The following is a 17,866-nucleotide window of genomic DNA, read 5'->3' as shown; positions in this document are numbered from 1 at the left end:
AGACAGGGTTTCACCGTGTTAGCCAGGATGGCCTCGATCTCCTGACCTCGTGATCCACCCACCTCAGCCTCCCAAAGCGCTGGGATTACAGGTGTGAGCCACCACACCCGGCCAATAGAGACAGGGTTTTGCCATGTTGGCCAGGCTGGTCTCAAACTCCTGACCTCAGGTGACAATTTGACTTTAAAATGCTTGGCTGTGCTTGGCCCAGGGTGGAAGCTCATGCCTGTAATCCCAGCACTTTGGGAGGCCGAGGTGGTGGATCACTTGATGTCAGCAGTTCGAGACCAGTCTGGCCAATGTGGTGAAACCCCATCTCTACTAAAAATACAAAAATTAGCTGGGGCAGGGTGGTGCAAGCCTGTAATCTCAGCTACTCAGGAGGCTGAGGCAGAAGAATCGCTTGAACCCAGAAGGTGGAGGTTGTACTGAGCTGAGATCGTGGCACTGCATTCCAGCTTGGGTGACAGAGAAAGACTCAGTCTAAAAAAATAAATAGATAAATAAATAAATAAATAGTATAAAATGCTTGGCTGTGCTGGAAGGCCTGGGTTCTAGGTTGCTTTGCTCACAGGCACTTGCCCCTCTGTGCCTCCGTTTCCTCATGCTGCCTGCCTACTTCCCAGAGTTGCTGCAAGGATCGAAGGGCTGAGGATTTAAACAGTAACCTGTCTGGCATTGCTCACCCACCTTAGGAGGAAGGGTGAGTATCCATCTGGACAATGAGAACTACCTGCAGTGATGTGGCAGAAGGTACACAGCTGACCTCAGGGGAATGAAAACCACTACACACAGAGAAAAACCTGTGAGCCTTGGCCGGGTGCGGTGGCTCACGCCTGTAATCCCAGCACTTTGGGAGGCCGAGGCAGGCGGATCACAAGGTCAGGAGATCGAGACCATCCTGGCTAACACGGTGAAACCCCGTCTCTACTAAAAATACATAAAAATTAGCCGGGTGCAGTAGCGGGCACCTGTAGTCCCAGCTATTCAGGAGGCTGAGGCAGGAGAATGGCGTGAACCCGGGAGGCCGAGCTTGCAGTGAGCCAAGATAGTGCCACTGCAGTCTGGCCTGGGCGAAAGAGTGAAACTCCATCTCAAAAAAAAAAAAAAAAAAAAAAAAAAAAGAAAAACCTGTGAGCCTTGATACGGGCACGTGTGGGGATGAGTGTAACTGATGAAGGCAACTTCGCACATGAGTGTGGGCATTCACAGAACACGAGAGATGAAGGGTGTTTACAGGGTAGCTCCTCTTACAGACCAACAAACTGAGCCCCGGAGAGAGGATCTGTGAGCCTGACTTACAACCCACCTTCAGTGGTCCTCTGAAATTGAAATATAAATGTTTTCCTAGTTGGTGGCTTGCCTTTTTCTACTACTGGTTGATGTAATGTTTTAAATTTTGATGAATGTCAAGACTAGTGACATTTTTGGATGTGTTTTCTCCCAACCTTAGGGAATTTCTGCTAAGCTCTTTGTGTACACACACACACACACACACACACGCACACCTGTGCACACACACCACTGGCTAGCATAAAGCCATCAAAGGAAATTCATTTATCAAGACTCTGTTTTTACTTGTTGGTTAATCACTTTGCTCTTTTCAGGTTATCACACATGTTCTCTGAAAAGCTCCTGCATTTTAGAGTAGGTGATCAAGACATATTAGTTGAGTGAATGAATGAATGAATAAATGAAGCCATGCATTTGATTTTTTTTTTAAAGACACTCTGCAAACATTCTCCTCCTTCCCCTCAGTTGTTTGCTCTTGAACCAGCACTTATGGTCCAGCTTGTACTTACAACCAAACTAATGATGCTCCTTCAGGATGGATGTGTCAATCAGATTCTAGTGAAGAAATTTGCTAATTGTTTCTCTGAAGTCGTAAGCAGGTAGATTTGGTTATAATGACAGCACATGCACATATGGTATATATTTGCATGTTAGCAAATGACTCTGCGACTTATCCACCTTTGAAATATGCACATTGTGACTTACTTATTCACCTATGAAACCTGCACATGGATCCTGTTAATATCCACATTGGTGCGGCCGGTCCCAGTGGCTCACGCCTGTAATGCCAGCACTTTGGGAGACCAAGGTGGGCAGATCCCTTGAGGCCAGGAGTTTGAGACCAGCCTGGCCAAATGGTGAAACCCCGTCTCTACTAAAAATACAAAAATTAGCCAGGCACAGTGGCATGTGCCTGTAATCCCAGCTACTTGGGAGGCTGAGGCAGGAGAATCGCATGAGCCTGGGAGGCGGAGGTTGCAGTGAGCCAAGATCACACCACTGCACTCCAGCCTGGAGGACAGAGTGAGACTCCATCTCAAAAAAAAAACAAAAAAACTTCGCGATCCAACAACCACTTATGAATTTTTTCCCTAGCTTCTTTACAGAAATAGTCAGAAAGATTCCCACCTTTTGCTTAAAATCTCAGAATAAATAACTACCAAGGTAGACAGCAAAAAAGTTTATCCAGAAGGCCTGCAAGGCCTCTGTGGGCCAGAGATGGTGATTTTACTTCCTTCCTAGTCAGAGACGAGCTCCTACCTGTGGTCCCCAGCCATGGCACGGATACAATATTGCTGTGTGGTTCTCCAGCGGTCCCTGGTCCAAGCAGACGTCTTTTGCCTTGTTGTTGCGAAGCTGCAAGAATAGACACAACACGACCCATCAGAGCTCAGCTAGTGGAGGTGTGGATGCCGAGTCACTGTTCTACCACGCCTTGGTTCCAACTTCATGATGGGAAGACCACACAGGCGTCTAAGTAAGGACCAGGGCTCAAGTCTGTGTGGTGATCACCTTAGCAGAAAAATCAAGTCTTAAGGTGGATGGCATGGATGCTAGGTCTCTGACCGTGTCCTGGGCAGCTTGCCCCCCACCCTCACAGCACCTCCATTCCTAACATGAAAGGCAATCTCAGGGAACTTCTGCATATAGGAGCACTGGTTACCCAGATCTTAGGCTTCTAAATGGCTTTGTAACTTCTAAGTGGCTTCTAAGCTTCTCAGTGGCTTCTAAGGCTTCTAAGTGGCTTGTAAAATCCGGTTATCCAGATGGTTAGGCTTGTAAGGGGGCTTCAGCACCGACATTGGTTTTAATAAACTGGGTAATCAGAGATTAGCTTCTCAGGTCATTACTTGCATAAAGGCATGAAGAACCTAAAAGCAAATTAGGCTGGACATGGTGGTTCATGCCTATAATCCCAGCACTTTGGGAGGCTGAGGCAGGAGGATCGCTTGATCCCAGGAGTTCAAGACCAACATGGGCAACATAGCGAGGCCCCATCTCTACAAAAACATTAAAACTAATTAACCAGCCATGGTGGCACACACTTGTAGTCCCAGCTACTCAGGAGGATGAGACGGGAGGATCGCTTGAGCCCAGGAGTTCCAGGCTGCAGTGAGCTATGATTGCACCACTTCACTCCAGCCTGGGCAACAGAGGAAGACCTATTTCTAAAAAAAAGAAAGAAAAAAAAACCTAAAAGCTTACTATCATAAAATGCTCTAACAGTATCTATTTATATATTCAAAAACATTTACTGATACCTATGCTGTGCTAAGCACCATTGTAGGTGTTTGGTGTTTGGAACGCACCCACGGAAGAAATAGACAAAAGTCCTCAAAGCAACACCCGTGAAACTAGGCATGGGTCTTTGGGAGCATGTGAGAACTGATCTAATTTGGATCTCTGGGTGCACTGTGATCTATGTGGGTATCCATCCCACCACCACCCTAGGGTCTCAATGGGTGGGAAAAAGATAATCTTGCTGGTCTCCTCCATCTATATTCATTCCCCTCCAGATTATATTCTCCATGGAAACAAAGAGAGGAAAAGGCATTCTGTTCTTTTTCTTTTCTTTTCTTTTTTTGAGACAGAGTTTCACTCTTGTTGCCCAGGCTGAAATGCAATGGCATGATCTCGACTCACTGCAACAACCTCCACCTCCTGGGTTTCAACGGATACTCCTGCTTCAGCCTCCTGAGTAGCTGGGATTACAGTCGCCCGCTACCACGCCCAGCTAATTTTTTGTATTTTTAGCAGAGACGGGGTTTCACCACGTTGGCCAGGCTGATCTCGAACTCCTGACCTCAGGTGATCCACCTGCCTTGGCCTCACAAAGTGCTGGGATTATAGGGGTGAACCACTGCACCTGGCCAGCATTCTGTTCTTTATGTACCCAAATTGTGTTTAGGCTCAGACAACTCGAGCAGATTTTTTTTTTGAGACTGAATCTCGCTCTGTCGCCCAGGCTGGAGTGCAGTGGTGCGATCTCGGCTCACTGCAAGCTCTGCCTCCTGGGTTCACGCCATTCTCCTGCCTCAGCCTCCCGAGTAGCTGGGACTACAGGCACCCGCCACCACGCCCGGCTAATTTGTTTGTATTTTTAGTAGAGATGGGGTTTCACCGTGTTAAGCCAGGATGGTCTCGATCTCCTGATGTCGTGATCTGCCCACCTCAGCCTCCCAAAGTGCTGGGATTACAGAGCAGATTTTTAAATCCTTTTTTTTTCTTTGAGTGTCAGGGTCTTGCTCTGTACTCCAGGCTGGAGTGTAGGGGTGCAATTATAGCTCACTGCAGCCTCCATCTCCTGGCCTCAAGCAATTCTCCCACCTCAGCCTCCCAAAGTGCTGGGATTACAGTTGTGAACCACTGTGCCTGGCCAAGAGCTCTTTACATATTAAGGACATGAATGTTTTAACAGAATATTTACTTTTCATCATGATTTGAGACTTTCCAGGCTTTTAAACTTTGTTCTAATGTTTCTGCAATCAAATCTATTATTCAGTAATTTAATAAATATTTATTGAAGGCCTGGTAAGTGCCTGGCACTGTGCTAAATTTAACGAGCAAAAGATAAATAACATAGTCCCTGCCCTAAAGTAGTCCACGGTCTACTGCAATGTCTGAAATATGCTAGGGCCAAAAAGGAGAGCTTCTTTTTTATTTTTTATTTTTGAGACGGAGTCTTGCTCTGTCACCAAGCTGGAGTGCAGTTGCGCAATCTCAGCTCACTGCAACCTCCACCTCCTGGGTTCAAGTGATTCTCGTGCCTCAGCCTCCCAAGTAGCTGGGATTACAGGCACGTGCCACCACACCCAGCTAATTTTTGTATTTTTAGTAGAGACAGGGTTTCACCATATTGGCCAGGATGGTCTCGATCTCCTGACCTCGTGATCCACCTGCCTCGGCCTCCCAAAGTGCTGGGAATACAGGCGTGAACCACTGCAACTGGCCAAGGAGAACTTCTTTAACCCTTCCGAGGATTCAGAGATAACTGCTAAGAGGAGGTGACTCCTGCCCTAAGCGTTAAAAGCATATGTGGGCTGGGTGTGGTGGCTCACGCCTGTAATCCCAGTGCTTTGGGAGGCTGAGGCTGGAAGATCACTTAAGGTCAGGAGTTTGAGACAAGCCTGGGCAACATAGTGAGACCCCAGCTTCACAAAAAATAAACAAAATTAGCTAGGCATGGTGGCACGTGCTTGTAGTCCCAGCTACTCAGGAGTCTGAGGTGGGAGGGTGGCTTCAGCCTAGGAGTTTAAGGCTGCAGTGAGCTGAGATTGTGCCACTGGATTCCATCTTGGGTGACAGAGCAAGGTTGTGTCTCAAAAAAAAAAAAAAGTTGTCTAGAGCCAACAGCAGTGGCTCACACCTGTAGTATCAGCTACTAGGGAGGCTGAGGTGGGAGGATTGCTTGAGCAGAGGAGTTCTTGGCTCTAGTATGTCATGATCATGCTACTGTACTCCAGCCTGGGCAACAGAGCAAGACCCTATCTCTTAAAAAAAAAAAAAAAAAAAGGAAGAGCTATTTAAAAAATGGTTTTTGATTAATTTGGTTTCTTTCATTTAACACTATATTCCATCTGAAATATATATATCTGTAAATGGTGATACTCAGCAGGTAGAGAAGGAGTAATAGAACCAGATGCTTTAAAATGTTAACATTGATTATATCTGGGAATTGGGATTTGGAGTAAGTTTAGTTTTCATCTTTATATTTCTGATAGAATGTATGCATTGATTTTATTATTTTAAAAAGAAAGTTTGTAAAAACAAAAGCCTTCTCTTTTCCAAATAATCAGACTATGATCAGAATGTCACCTCCAATGCCACCCCCACTGTACAGCTCAAGGGACATCATTTATACTGTGGTTGATGTCAAAGGCAGCTCCTGGAGTTGTGCAGTGCACAGACTGTGGAGCTGTACACAGCAGCTCTGGCAGCCTTCTAGCCTAGGTGGTTTGTGCCTATAGCCCCAGATACTCGGGAGGCGGAAGTGGGAGAATCGCTTGAGCTCAGGACTTCAAGGCCAGCCTGGCAACATAGTGAGACCTCTACAAAAAAAAAAACCAAAAAAACAAAAAAAAACTAAATTAGCCAGATGTGATGATGTGTACCTGTAGTCCCAGCTACTTGGAAGGCTGAAGTGGGAGAATAGCTTGAGTCCAGGAGTTCAAGGCTACAGTGAGCCAAGATTGTGCCACTGCACTCCAGCCTGCAGGACACAGGCTGGTCATCATTTTTATTATTTCCTTTTTAGTAACTATTTTTCTTCTAATGAAGAAAGTATCACCTAACATTAGTGAAAGTTGGAAAAGCGTGACAAAGTACCCACCCGCAAAACTGCCCAAAGTCCTACTTACTACCCAAGGTAATTATAAGTATCTTCTCCATTTCCCAATGCTGTTATCACACTTGCTTCCAATCTAAAATAGCAGCGAATTCAGTTTTATCATCCTGAGTTTTTTCCTCTTAAGCATTCTGGTATCAATATTTTTCTCATGTCATTACACTTTTGTACGCACCATTTATAACGGCTATAAAATATCTCCAACCATGAATGCATTATATTCAACTAATCTCCAAGTTAAATTTAAAAAAAAATTTCCTCAAAAATAACATGTCTGAGCTGAACAATTTTACTCTCAAATCTTTGTCCTTATTTCAGATTATTTGCTTGGGATATGAGTGGAGAAGAAACTATGACTGTCATTATCAAGCTTTTTAATACATGTGGCTCAAATTGCTTTTTAAAAGGCTTGTTTCAATTTGCACTCTCACAGAAGATATGATTTTTTTCATATTACTAAGGCCTTGCCTGTAAAGTATCAACACAAAAAATGAATCTTTGTTCATTTGCAGATAGGAAAACAAAAAAACAAACAAAAAAAACCTCTGTGTATTTAATTGTTTATTTTCTTTGACTATGAAATTGTCATGTGTTTTTCATCCATGTGTATTTTTTCTTGTGTAACTGACCTTGTACTTTGTTTATTTTTCTTTGGGGGTGTTTTATTTTGCTGTTTAAATCAAATTTTTAAAATCATGCCTGTAATCCCAGCACTTTGGGAGGCTGAGGCGAGTGGATCACTTGAGGTCAGGAGTTCAAGACCAGCCTGGCCAACATGGCAAAACCTCATTTCTACAAAAACACAAAAATTAGCCGGGCATGGTGGTATATGCCTGTAATCCCAGCTACTCGGGAGGCTGAGGCAGGAGAATTGCTAAAACCCAGGAGATGGAGGTTGCAGCGAGCCAAGATCGTGCCTCTGCACCCTAGCCTGGGTGACTGTCTCAAAAAAAAAAAAAAATTAACTTAACTTGTGAAGCTTATTATATATTAATGGTATTTGTTCATCTATAGTATTTGTGGTATATGTATTTCCAGTTTGGTGTATTATTTCTCTACTCAGTTGATGTACAGATTATTTTAATATTTATGAGCTTGGATCCATGACACATTTCCTTTGGATTTCTTGCGTGGATTTCATTCTTAGAAAGCCCTTCCTCATTCAGAGATCAGATTCATCACTATTTCCACATGGTTCTTTTATTATTTCTTTCATGTAATGCTACAGTTCATCTGAAATCTACTTTGGTAAATGGTGAGCTGTAAGAATCTAAATTGATTTATTTTCCAAAAAGCCAGTCAATTGACCCAATTGTCTTATTGTCTTAGGAATAATCCACTCACTGCCCATTGTTGTTTGATTCTTCCTTTATATTTAATCTTACTTTGATAATTTTAAAAAATTCATGCTTTTATTTTGGAGAAGAAAAGGCAAGACAGTTCAGATCTATTAATAACTACTGTTGTGTGCCAGGTAACTTTCTTTTTTTTTTTTTTAATGAGACAGAGTCTCACTCTATCGCCCAGGCTGGAGTGCAGTGGCGCGATCTCAGCTCACTGCAACTTCTGCCTATCGGGTTCAAGCGATTCTCCTGCCTCAGCCCCGAGTAGTTGGGATTACCTGCGCCAGCCACCACGCTCAGCTAGTTTTTTTATATATATCTATATAGACAGGACTTCCCCATGTTGGCCAGGCTGGTCTTGAACTCCTGACTTCAAGTGATCCACCCACCTTGGCCTCCCAAAGTGCTGGGATTACAGGCGTGAGCCACGGCGCTTGGCCATGCCAGGTACCATTCTAAGAACTCCACACATCACAGCTCATTTTATCCTCCCAGGAACCCTGTAGAGGAGATACTCTCCTTCCTCCCATTTTATAGATGAGGGAATGGCTGCCAAGCAGACCCACACAGCTGGTAACAGCCTACTAGGATTTGAACCCAGCAGGCTGGCTCTAGTCTTCATGTATCCCTAACCGCCCTAGAGACTGCCCTTGCAAGACGTGAGCATCCCATTCCAAATTCCAGCTCAGGAGGGTCACCACTCTACACCCTGATGACTTAACCTGTGGTTGATTTATTTTCTATAAAAGGCAGCAGGCAAAGAATAGGAAAATCCACAGTTGTAGAAAAATGTAAATACTCTTAAGTCAAAGGGATTCTTCTTAGCTTTAACCTGGTAGTCACAGGGAGTCCCAGGAAAGAAAACCCGATTGCGGAGCTGATGGGGTGTCTCAGCCAAATTGAGAGCACCTGGCTCCCTGCTCCTTGGCCTGACTGTGTGTCACCGATTCCATCTCAAACAGGCATCACAAGGGAGAATGAGGTGGATGCATGAGTGTTTCTATACGAAGATGTTCTCAGCAATGGTACTTGTGATATTTAAAATTGGAAATGACACCAGTGTCTATGTTCTCAAGCAAAGCCCAGCTTACACAAAAAGTGGAACCATGTGCGGCCATTAATTACTGACAAAAAATATTTCATGATACACTTATATATCCTCCATATTATTGAGTAAAATTTCAAATTATTAGGCATTGTGAACGGAACGGTTTTAGTAAAAAAAATACATGGGTATATACACACACACACACACATATACACACACATGCACACACACACACACAAACACACACACAGTCCAGAGGCCCATATATCAAAGTGTACACGTTATCTCTGGTATCCAGATCCCCACGTCCAATCTTGGCTTCATGACTTATATGCTCTGTGACCTTAGGTAAGTTAGATAATTTCTCTAAGTTGCAGTTTTCTTATCAAGAAAACAGAAATAATGCTAATCTCTCATAAGGTGAAGGTGAAATTAATGTGTATGCAAAAAGCAGTTAGAATGGTGTCCAGTACTTCAAAAGCACTCAAATATTCATCCCTAGTATTATTATTTTCAAAATGTTCTCAAATGCATATTGATGGTATTTGTAATAACAGAAAAATCGCTTTGCTTTCTGGTTTAGAAAGGTGATATGATCACACCATAGACAATCTGAGAATATTTCCTCCTTTCTTTGATAAGTGATTCCAGCCCACAGCACAGAGCAATGGAGGACTCCAATCCTCCTGCTTTTCTTTACATCCAAACTTCCTGCTCAATATCTCCATTTACAGGTCCCAGAGGACCTCAAAGTCAAAATTTCCCAAACAGGATTCATTATCTGCTACATATCTCAGGCAAAGAAGACTATCATAGTCTTTTATCCATAGTCCACTGTAACATTCATCACATTTGTTCCCTACCCCAACCCCCCGGCTACAGAGAATCTTGCTATCAGGGCCAGCACCTCCAAAAACCACTCATTGAATGAATGAATGAGCAACTCCATTTCTCCCCAGCGAAGCAACCCACAGCATATTGAACAGCATTCCAAGCCAAAAGCATGCACGGTCTGAATTACCTCCCCGTAAGCAACGGTATTATTGTATCTTCTCATTTCCGGGTAAACATGGTCCAGGTACCACTGGAAATTCTTACACTTTAAACTTTTCCTTAATGCTCTTCTTTCGGAGACATCACCAATGTCAATTCCCGGATTCTGAAAGGAGAGAGAAGCCAAGGGGTGTTAGTGACTATGGAGCTCTGGCCAGAGTGGGGCACAGGTGGAGTCACTTTCAGGGAAACCTTCACATAGAAGATCTTAAGCCTGGGCTAGGCACGGTGGCTCACGCCTGTAATCCCAGCACTTTGGGAGGTGGAGGTGGGTGAATCACGAGGTCAGGAGTTCGAGACCAGCCTGGCCAAGACGGTGAAACCCCCGTCTCTACTAAAAATACAAAAAATTAGCGGGGCATGGTGGTGGGCACCTGTAATCTCAGCTACTCAGGAGGCTGAGGCACGAGAATCACTTAAACCCAGGAGGTGGAGGTTGCAGTGAGCCGAGATCATGCCACTGCACTCCAGCCCAGGTGACAGTGAGAGGCTCTGTCTCAAAAAAAAAAAAAAAAGATCTTAAGCCTCATATGCTTATTCAGAAGGGTGTTTGTTTTTGTTTTTGTTTTTTGGGTCAAAGTCTCAGTCTATCACCCAGGCTGGAATGCAGTGGCACGATCTCATCTCACTGCAACCTTGGCCTCCCGGGTTCAAGCGATTCTCCTGCCTCAGCCTCCCCAGTAGCTGGGATTCCAGGCTCGCATCACCATGCCTGAATAATTTTTATATTTAGAGATGGGGTTTCATCATGTTGGTCAGGCTGGTCTCAAACTCCTGACCTCAAGTGATCAGACAGCCTCGGCCTCCCAGAGAGCTGGGATTACAGGTGTGAGCCGCTGCACCCGGCCAGAAGGGTGGTTTAAGGAGACCTATTTGATTCATCCAGACCCAGGCCAGGGAATCCTCCTTCCTGAGCAAAATCAGGAACCTGCAGCAATAAAGGTCCCAGACAAGTCAACCATCCTTATCATTGCTGTGCAAATGGATTTCTGGGACACGCTGATGTTGACGACCTACATTCTCAGTTTCTTCTCTTCCGCATTTCCTTAGTAACTATCAGAGACAATTATTAGAGGAATTATTTGATTAGGACAAGAAAATAAATGCCTACAACCACCTCCTGTCTTTCTTTCCTATACCTGCAAAATTTCTCCTTTTGTTGGCTCTTTGTGAAATTCATTATATGCAGAAGTGAAAATAATTTTCCATTGCAAAGCTTGTAATGATATTCTAATGAATAATTCACTCTGCTTTTACAGAAATGAACCTGTAATGGCTGCTGTGTGCTGACAGGGAAAATAAAGTATCTGAAATATGACTCCGCAGACTCAGCTGCAAGATGGCCAGGAATTAGCAGAGACAGGGTGCACCGGGGGGCCTGGGAGAAGACTTCAAATTATGTCATTAAGATCACTTCGGCAGTCAAACAATGATTTTAAAGGGAAATCCCTTTAAATGTCAAACTTATTCAACCTCAAAGACAACCCTGAGCAGTAACCTTTAACTATTTGTTTTAATATATTATTTAGCATGATTCATGAAATGGTCTTTTTTTTTTTTTTTGAGATGGTGTCTGGCCCTTGTTGCCCAGGCTGGAGTGCAATGGTGCGATCTCAGCTCACTGCAACCTCTGCCTCCCAGGTTCAAGCGATTCTCCTGCTTCAGCCTCCAGAGTAGCTGGAATTAAAGGCATGCACCACCTCGTCCAGCTAATTTTGCATTTTTAGTGGAGACAGGGTTTCTCCATGTTGGTCAGGCTGGTCTCGAACTCCCGACCTCACGTGATCTGCCCGCCTCGGCCTCCCAAAGTGCTGGGATTACAGGCGTGAGCTAATGGTCATTTTTTAAAAGCCTAGTAGGTTACCACTGGCATTTGGGACCAGAGATTGTCTGCAGTCGTGGACAAAGCACTTGGCTATACTCAAAAGACTTGAGTTATTTGTAACTCTAAGTCACACCACCATTCCAGGTCAAAACTTGAGGCCAGGTGCAGTGGCTCACGCCTGTAATCCCAGCAATTTGGGAAGCTGAGGCGGGAGGATTGCTTGAGCCAAAGAGTTCTAGACCAGCCTGGGCAACCTGGCAAAACCTCGTCTCTACAAAAAATACAGAAGTTAGACAGGTAGGGGGCGCACGCCTGTGGTCCCAGTCACTCAGGAGGCTGAGGTGGGAGCACGGCTTGAACCTGGGAGATGGAGGTTACAGGGAACCAAGATCGTACCACTACACTCCAGTCTAGGTGACAGAGTGAGATCCTATCTCAAAAAAAAAAAAAAAAAAATTCCCCTTTACAAAACAGGAATAATAATAACACCTATTTCAGTATTTCACAAGGCTGGGGTGAGGTTTTGTATGAGGACCTGAACTGACATCCCTGCCCATGTGCTTTGTGTGGGACCTTGAACGAGCCCCTTTTAGCTTCTCATAGCTTCAATTCCTTCATCTGTAAAATGAACATCATAATACAAACTAGCATTTATCAAGCTAGCATCATATCAAACTAGCATTTATGGAACTCTTAATATTTGCTAAGTTCTGTTCTCAGCCTTATTTTATCTTCACGGGAGTCCTATCAGGTAAATTTTAATAATCCATGTTTATAGATGAGGAAACTGAGGCAGACAGTTCTTATGTCATGAGGTTGTTATGAGAATTAAATAAGATATTACAAATAACGACTTACTAGGTACCTGGGACATAGTAAGTGCTCAACGAATGTTACCTATCTTTACATAATAGTAACAATGGCTAAAAGCACTTATTGCTTAACAGCTAAAAAGTGCTAAGTGTCCAGAAGGCGTTTTTTAATTCTTGAGAATGTATTTCAAAACTTATAACAACATTGAATAAATTCTTCACTTTTATCTTCTTGACCCACAAATCTGGCACATATTCAACCGTATTTCTTCTGTTCTGGGCTGTAGCCTCCTGACACATAGGGGCTGCCATCTCTCAATGGGCACCACTCCAGGTGATTTTCCAGCATGGCTCAGACACCTATGGGTGCTCTGGCTGAGGAGATAAACTGAGCTGTGGCTGAGGGTGCAGGTTACCCTGCTGTGCAGCATAGGACGAACAATGCACTCTGTGCCAGGTGCTACTCTCAGCATGCCACATGTATAAATTCATTTAGTTCTTACAATCACCCCAAGAAGGAGAATCTGCTATTATCCTCATTTTACAGCTGAGGAAAACAAGGTACAGTCGACCCTTTATACCCACGGTTTCTGCATCCATCAGTTCAACCAACTGCAGACTGAAAATATTTTTTAAAAGCCCAGTAAGAACAATACAACAATAAAAAAATACAAATAAAGCATAAGAATTATTTACACAGCATTTACATTGTAATATCTATAAGTAATCTAGAGATGATTCAGCCCTTAAAAAAATAAATTAACAGTATTTGCAACGACCTGGATGAGATTCGAGAGTATTATTCTAATGGAAAACCAAACATTGTATGTTTTCACTGATATGTGGGAGCTAAGCTATGAGGACGCAAAGGTGTAAGAATGATACAATGGACTTTGGGGACTTCAGGGGAAAAGTGGGAGGGGGGCGAGGGATAAAAGACAACAAATATGGTGCAGTGTATACTGATCGGGTGATGGGTGCACCAGGATCTCACAAATCACCACTAAAGAACTTACTCATGTAACCAAATACCACCTGTACCCCGATAACTAATGGAAAAATAAAATTAAAAAAAACTTCGTGCTGCCATAAAAAAATTTATATAAATATTTATATTATATATTTTATAATATATATTTTATATATTTTTTTATAATATATTTTTATATATTATATAAATATATATTTTATAAGTATATATACACACACAGGAGGTTATACTTAGGTTATGTGCAAACACTACACCATTTTGTATCAGGGACTTGAGCATCTGTGAGTTTTGCTATCCACAGGGAATCCTGGAATGAATCCCCTGTGGATACCAAGGGATGAATGGTACAGAGAAGATGAGTGGATTTGGTCAAGATCTCCTGACTCATAAATGATAGAGCTGGGATTCAAACCACGCTAATGTACAACTACTGCATGACACTCCTGTGGGGCTGCAGTAACACGGAAATTTCCTTGGGCCATCTTCTGAGCAGAATGCGGAGGAGAGCTGAACAGCTAGGGGATTTGGCATAGAGTAAAGGCATATGATACGGGGCAGCTGGAGCTCCATGGGAAGTCACACACTGGCAGGATGAAGGGTCTGCTGCCAAATATCTGGGCAAGAACTTTCTGAACGTAGCATATGATCAGGAGCAGGGCAACCAGATTAACATAACAAGACTGGGATTAACACACTAAGACCCTTCTAATCTCTGTAAGTGGATTTAAAGAGTTTTCCATTGTGCTAGCCCTGGAGTTAGGCAGGAGTTCTAAAGCTGAGACATCTGTGAACCCCTTTGAAATGGATTCATAATTTTTCTAAGCATGAGCATTTTCTGGGGAGGAACGATTGGTTTATTAAATAAATAGTGACCAAACAGTAAGGATCACTGTTCTGCGGTGGTGGGGGAAGGCTGGTGATCCCTACCTCCAGCGGCAGGTTCCACGCTATGTACACATGAGACTTGTAATCGTCCATCCAGACCTCAGCAACGCGAAGAGCATTCCTCTTGGTGTAGAAGCCAATGTTGCTATTATACGGCTTCTTCTTCCGCTCAATGTGGGCCACCCGTGAGCAAGGAAGGACCTCCATGCTGCCCCCACAGAGCCATACCTAGGGGTACAAAGATTTCATCAGCCTGAAAAAGAAATTCCCAGAGGCTATGCCCCCTCCCCAAGCCCAAAAGCAATGGTTCAGCTGACTTTGCATAAACGTAAAATACATTTTAATATATAACGCCAATGAGAGGTTGTGCACGGTGGTTCATGCCTGTAATCCCAGCACTTTAGGAGGCCGAGGTGGGCAGATCACTTGAGGACAGGAGTTGGAGACCAGCCTGGCTAACATGGTGAAACCTCGTCTCTACTAAAGATAGAAAAGTTAGCCGGGCATGACGGCGCATGCCTATAATCCAGCTACTCGGGAGGCTGAAGCACAAGAATCACTTGAACCCGGGAGGTGGAGGTTGCAGTGAGCTGAGATAGTGCCACTTCACTCCAGCCTCGGTGACAGGGCAAAACTTTGTTTCTAAAGAAATAAATAAATAACAAATAATGCCAATGAGAGTTCAAGGTTGGTTTGTTACTGCAGCATGGTCTAACCTAACCCGACTAAAACATATAAAAAAGAGGCTTGGGAGAATTCTTACAGAAACAACAGCTCAGGATATAAAATCCACCTCTAGGTAAGAAAGGCCCATAAACTTAAGCTGGCCATGGCAACACATGAGTTTTCTTATGTTCTCAATAATGCACAATTGACATCCCTGAAGGCTGCCTTTCCCACCTGGCTGAAGCTGTGCCTTGCCAATGTAGAATGGAAAATTCATACTAAGAAACAGATCTTCTCTATTCATATCAGCACAAGCTGTATATAATAATCTAGTTCTGTGTTATGTTTTGTTTTATTTTGTTTTGAGACAGGGTCTCTCTCTATCACCCAGACTGGAGTGCAGTGGTGCGATCACAGCTCACTATAACTTTGAACTCCTGGCTTCAAGTGATCCTCCTGCCTAAGCCTTCCAAGTAGCTGGGACTACAGGTATGTGCCTCCATGCCCAGTTAATTTTTAAATTTTTTTGTAGAGATGAGGTCTCGCTATGTTGCCCAGGCTGGTCTCATACTCCTGGCCTCAAGCGATTCTTCCACCTCGGCCTCCCAAAGTGTTGGTATTACAAGCATGCGCCACTACTCCCAGCCTAGCTCTACACTGTTAATATGCTCTACTTTGGAGTCCTATGGGTACAGATGCCAAGCCTTCTGGAAGCATCCACTCCAATGCCATCATGAGCAGTTGTCGCTTGCTATTACTGAACTATTCAGAAGGAAAGCTGCAATGATGGCTGCCTTTGAGGGATGCAAAAGCCCAAGGATGTGGGACTTCTCATCCCTCTGCATGGAGATGGCAGGCACCTAGGCCGTAAGGCCCTGCTCCAAAAGGAAAGCTGGACCATCCAACTTCTCTTGGTCCAGGTGGGAAAATAAAAAAAAAACAACCACCTTATTGTAAAAGAAAATTAATTTATGGAAATGAAGTTCCTAGTACCAGTGGAAAAAAAGGAAAATGACAGAAAAGTTTCAGGAACCTGTGAGGCTGTTCTGCTGTGAAGACACTGTATGTTCTGCATAAGTGACAGTTTTTGCAGGTGAGCTGACTCAGGTAGGCTCATTCCAAGATGGGTTACTTCAAGCCATTCCACTTTTAGTCTCCAAGTAACCACCACAGCAAGAATACTGGGACACTCTTGAGTGTCTGCATACCCCCTTCTTGACTTTGGTTGACTGAATTTGGTGGCAAAATTTGTTTGTGTGTGTATGATGTTCTGTTTCTATTTCCCAACTTTGGTTATACCACAGGGAAATGATACAGATAGAAAATTCTCCCATAAGCAAGAATCCTCACTTTGCTTGCTTCTTCCAGGAGGAATTGTGGGCTAAGTGGTTAGTAGAGAATAGATGTTCCAGACTGCTTTGATCTGGGACTGGACAGCCAGATGCCCTCACATGTTAGGTTAGACCCAGCTGCTGGCCATGGAAGGAAGTCAAGGAGGCCAAATGTTGGCAAAGGGCCTGGGAATAGAGACACGAAGCTGTGTCTTAGAGAGTAAAACAAGGCAGCTGAATTTCAAGGGATGGACAATATATAAAGAATCAGGGTCTCACAATGATGTTGCAAGACTCAGGGAATGAATGAAAAGATGTGCCATGTTTAAGGATTGGAAGAATTAACATTGTCAAGATGGTAATACACCCAAAATTGATCTAAAAATTCAACACAATCCCTATAAAAATCCCAGCTGGATTCCTTGTGGAAATTAACAAGCAGATCCTAAAGTTCATAAGGAAAAACAAGGGACCTCAAATAGCTAAAACAACCTTGAAAAGAACAAACTGGGAGGACTTCACTCCCCAATTTCAAAATTTAATACAAAGCTACTATAGTCAAGACGGTGTGGTACTGGCATAAGGACAGACATACAGATCAATGGAATAGAACTGAAAGTCCAGAAATAAACTCTCACACTTATGGTCAACTAACTTTCAATAAGAGTGTCAAGACAATTCAGTGGGATAAGGAATAATATCTTCAACAAATTGTGCTGGGACAACATGCAAAAGAACGGATATGGCTCCTACCTCACACCATATAAAAAATTAACTCAAAATGGATCAATGACCTAAACGTAAGAGCTAAAACTATAAAACTCTTAGAAGAAAACCTAAGAGTAAAAATTCATAACCTTGGATTAAGCAAATGTCCAACAATTGATTAATACATAAACAGAATGTAACATATCCATATGATGGGATATCATTTGGGAAGAAAGTGAAATGTCGATACATGTTACAACATGGATGAACCTGGAAAGCATGCTAAGCAAAATAAGCAAATCGCAAAGGATACACATTCTATGACTTCATTTATATGAAATGTCTGGCAAATAAACTGATGGTTGCTTGGGAGTTGGTGGGCGGGGGGCTGGAGGAAGGTAGAGTGACTGCTAATGGGTTTGCGGTTTCTTTTTAGAGTGATGAAAACATTCTAATATTGATTGTGGTGAACTTTGCACAGCTCAAACATACTGAAAAAACCATTGAGTGGCACACTTTAAATGGACAAATTGTAATGGTATGTGAATATATCTACAAAGTCGTTAT

General features: G+C 43.3%; 1 protein-coding gene across 1 annotated transcript in view; it reads right to left on the bottom strand.

Moving 5' to 3' along the window:
- Nucleotides 1–17,866, bottom strand: part of GALNT17 (polypeptide N-acetylgalactosaminyltransferase 17) — a 590,997-nt gene that overhangs the window by 34,247 nt on the left and 538,884 nt on the right. Inside the window, exons 7-9 of the mRNA XM_054495494.2 lie at nt 14,637–14,822; nt 10,050–10,187; nt 2,554–2,649 (exon numbers count right to left, since the gene is read on the bottom strand). Coding sequence (XP_054351469.1) covers nt 2,554–2,649; nt 10,050–10,187; nt 14,637–14,822 — 420 coding nt within the window. The remainder of the gene's footprint in view (nt 1–2,553; nt 2,650–10,049; nt 10,188–14,636; nt 14,823–17,866) is intronic.

This window comes from Pongo pygmaeus, chromosome 6 (assembly GCF_028885625.2).
Source record: "Pongo pygmaeus isolate AG05252 chromosome 6, NHGRI_mPonPyg2-v2.0_pri, whole genome shotgun sequence".
NCBI classification, from domain to species: domain Eukaryota; kingdom Metazoa; phylum Chordata; class Mammalia; order Primates; family Hominidae; genus Pongo; species Pongo pygmaeus.
Note: the sequence above shows the minus strand (reverse complement) of the source record. Positions and strands in the feature narration are given on the sequence as shown.